The 2842-nt window shown below is 39.9% G+C and overlaps 1 protein-coding gene across 1 annotated transcript; it reads left to right on the forward strand.

Moving 5' to 3' along the window:
* Window positions 1-1158: 1158 nt before the first annotated feature.
* On the forward strand, window positions 1159-2621 carry LOC114366572 (ankyrin repeat and MYND domain-containing protein 2). The gene is made up of 2 exons (XM_028323490.1): window positions 1159-1463; window positions 1542-2621. Exons 1-2 carry the CDS (start codon window positions 1263-1265, stop codon window positions 2529-2531), a joined length of 1191 nt encoding a protein of 396 aa, XP_028179291.1. The 5' UTR covers window positions 1159-1262; the 3' UTR covers window positions 2532-2621.
* The last annotated feature ends 221 nt before the right edge of the window (window positions 2622-2842 follow it).

A 2842-nucleotide genomic window follows, 5' to 3' on the forward strand; every position in this document is an offset into this window, starting at 1 on the left:
GTTTAGAAATAAATTCGTTTATACTTACTGTAAATACTGGCCTTTTATTTACCCTCCCATATGAATCCCCTTGAATATTTTTTTTATTAAATGTAGGTAAGAATTTTAAATCTGAGTGGGTAGGTAACTTTTTTAGTAAAAAGCTCTGCTATTATAAGCAACATCTCTTTCAGTAGTTAGGTACGCAAAATAAACACATCTTGGCTAATAGTAAACTTAATGTGGAATTATCTCGTAGCGTAACTGTGACATGTTAAAGTGGGCTATAGTTCCAGCTACCGGAACCGGTCATATCGTCTTGTTCTATCGCAAAGAATCACCATTTGATGAGAGCGAAAGAAAAAGCAGAAATGGGAAGCTGGAATAAAATTATTTCCGCTATTCCTAAGCTAAAGAAGTAGGTAAGAGGAAATAGTAAAAAGATCCTTTTTCTGTTTAGAAGCAGTTAGGACTGCCAACATACACTTACCGGTACGGCAACCAAAGCTATTTTTTATCTACTCGTACCTAATAACCGAAGTCTTCTCAGCAGTCCACCTAAACAGGACTATTCCCACCTATCGTTCCCATATCTGCAACTCCTGTGTAGGCAGGATCTATAGCTTGACCGCCACAAAAAACCCAATCAATGAAGGTCCACCTAAGTACACAGTTAACCACAGTCAGCTAAGTTCCTTGCAGTCAGCTTAACTATTCTAAGGCTAAGTTGCACCATCCAAAATTGACCGTAACTATGACGATAACCGGTGTTTTTTGTATGGAGTTTGACAGATATTTGACGTTTGTCTCAGTTAAAGTTAAAGTACCTACTTATGATGGTGCAACCCACCATAAGACAACAGAATATACCTATCCTAATAAAGAATATACCGAAAAACGGTTTGATTAATTTCTGTCGTCGACCGATCGTTGAAATGACCACATTGTGATATGTGGCACATCGTAAAACACCGGCTCTTCATGAATTGGCCAACTTTCACAATCGTTACGGGTTTCCAATCTTTCTGCTCTCTGTCGGCCCCCGACACCCGACCAAAAGCAAACTTAGCGCGAACGGGTAGTAGTTTCTTTAAATGGATTAAGCTGGCAACATTACTCTAGCCTCGTTAGTCCAAGACCAAATTTAAAAAGTAGTACTGTCAACCATTTAAAAAAGTTAGTGTCACATTGACAGTTCAAGATAGACAAAAATCGTCCTTGATTGGAGTGTGCTTGCAGGTTTGGATTACTGCCGTTATTGAATCATTATTAGAAAAATCGATATGGAAGCCCGAAACGAAGACACTCCTCCAGCAGAAAGAACTATTTTTGATGCAATAGGTCAAGGCGACTTGACAGAATTCAAAAATATTTTGGCACAGCACAAGGGTGGAGTCGATTTCTTTGACGAAAATGGTATGACGGCCCTCCAACACGCTGCTTATAAGGGGAGCAAGGATATGGTGCAACTACTACTTGATAGGGTATGTATAACGACTGTAACAAATAAGTTATGTGACCTTCATAAGACATTTTAATGTTATGAAATGTGACATTTTCAGGGAGCAGATGTGCATTCCGGAAAACACGAGTACAATTATACAGCCTTACACTTTGGGGCACTTTCTGGGAGTTCTGATGTTTGCAAGTTGCTTCTGGATGCTGGCGCCAAGTCTACAGCCACCAACTCCGTTGGCCGTTCTGCTGCTCAAATGGCAGCATTCGTGGGTAACCACCACACCGTCGCTACTATCAATAACTACGTTCCTCGCTGTGAAATCGCATACTTTTCTGTGCCTCAAGGCCAGCAAACAGAGCCTTACCTGCCACCATTCTTAGTAGAACCTCTTCACAAGCTCGTTCTTGGGGTTAACATCCATCCTGTCAGGCTGGCCCTCAACCTTCAGAGCACTCCTATCTTACTGGAAAACGCTGACAAAGTCAGCAAAGTCTTAGAAATGATGTGCAAGAAGGAAATGTCCAGAGGCAGCGAAACAAATGAAGTTATGGCCTTTAAATACCACTACCTCGCTTATATTGTAAGAGAAATCAATAATATAAGAGACAAGCAGAAACCTGTTTCAGATAAGGATGAGAAGAAACATGATGTTGTTGAAATATTTTCTAAGAAACTTTTGAAACCAGGCAAAGATGGGTACTCCTTGGACTTAATGGATACTTTCCTCAAGGATTGCGTCAGAGAGTTTCCGTTTAGAGAATGTACAACTTTCCATCAAATGGTCACTGCCCTGACTAGTAAAGATGCCCCACCTGCATTGTCCGTTATCAACTGTACTATAAATGGGCAGCGTGGGTTTGTTGATGCGATCCCATACTGCAGCACTTGCGGTGAGGAGCAGCCAGCAAAAAAATGTTCTAAATGCAAATCTGTACAATACTGTGATAGGGAGTGCCAGAGATTGCACTGGTTTGTTCATAAGAAGGCTTGCAATCGGGAGTCTAGTGCCCCTGTTACAACGAACAATGTGAAATTGAGCAGCATTGATGCCAATGAACTGAGTTCCGAACTTCAAAACCTAGTGGCTGGATAGGGTCTTGTAACTATGTTTGTATGTAATGGATGATATAGTTTCTATTGTTCGCAATGTTGTGCTTTAAATAAATACATGTATTGTGAAATACACCATTTTTTATTGGCGTACTAAATCTAAACATACCTTAAATCTAACTTTTATAACTTAGTAGGTAAGGTACTGGTGGGTAGTTATAAAGAATGACATCAGTATTATACTATGCTCTCTGTTCCTGGTTATGACAAAATATTTATTTTTCCATTTTCTCTTGGAATAAGAAAATGAAAATTTTTACGATTTCACTAGCCACTCCCAACCTGCGAGTAACG

The sequence above is a fragment of the Ostrinia furnacalis genome, unplaced genomic scaffold (assembly GCF_004193835.3).
Source record: "Ostrinia furnacalis isolate ACB-3 unplaced genomic scaffold, ASM419383v2 OfSCF0638, whole genome shotgun sequence".
NCBI lineage: Eukaryota > Metazoa > Arthropoda > Insecta > Lepidoptera > Crambidae > Ostrinia > Ostrinia furnacalis.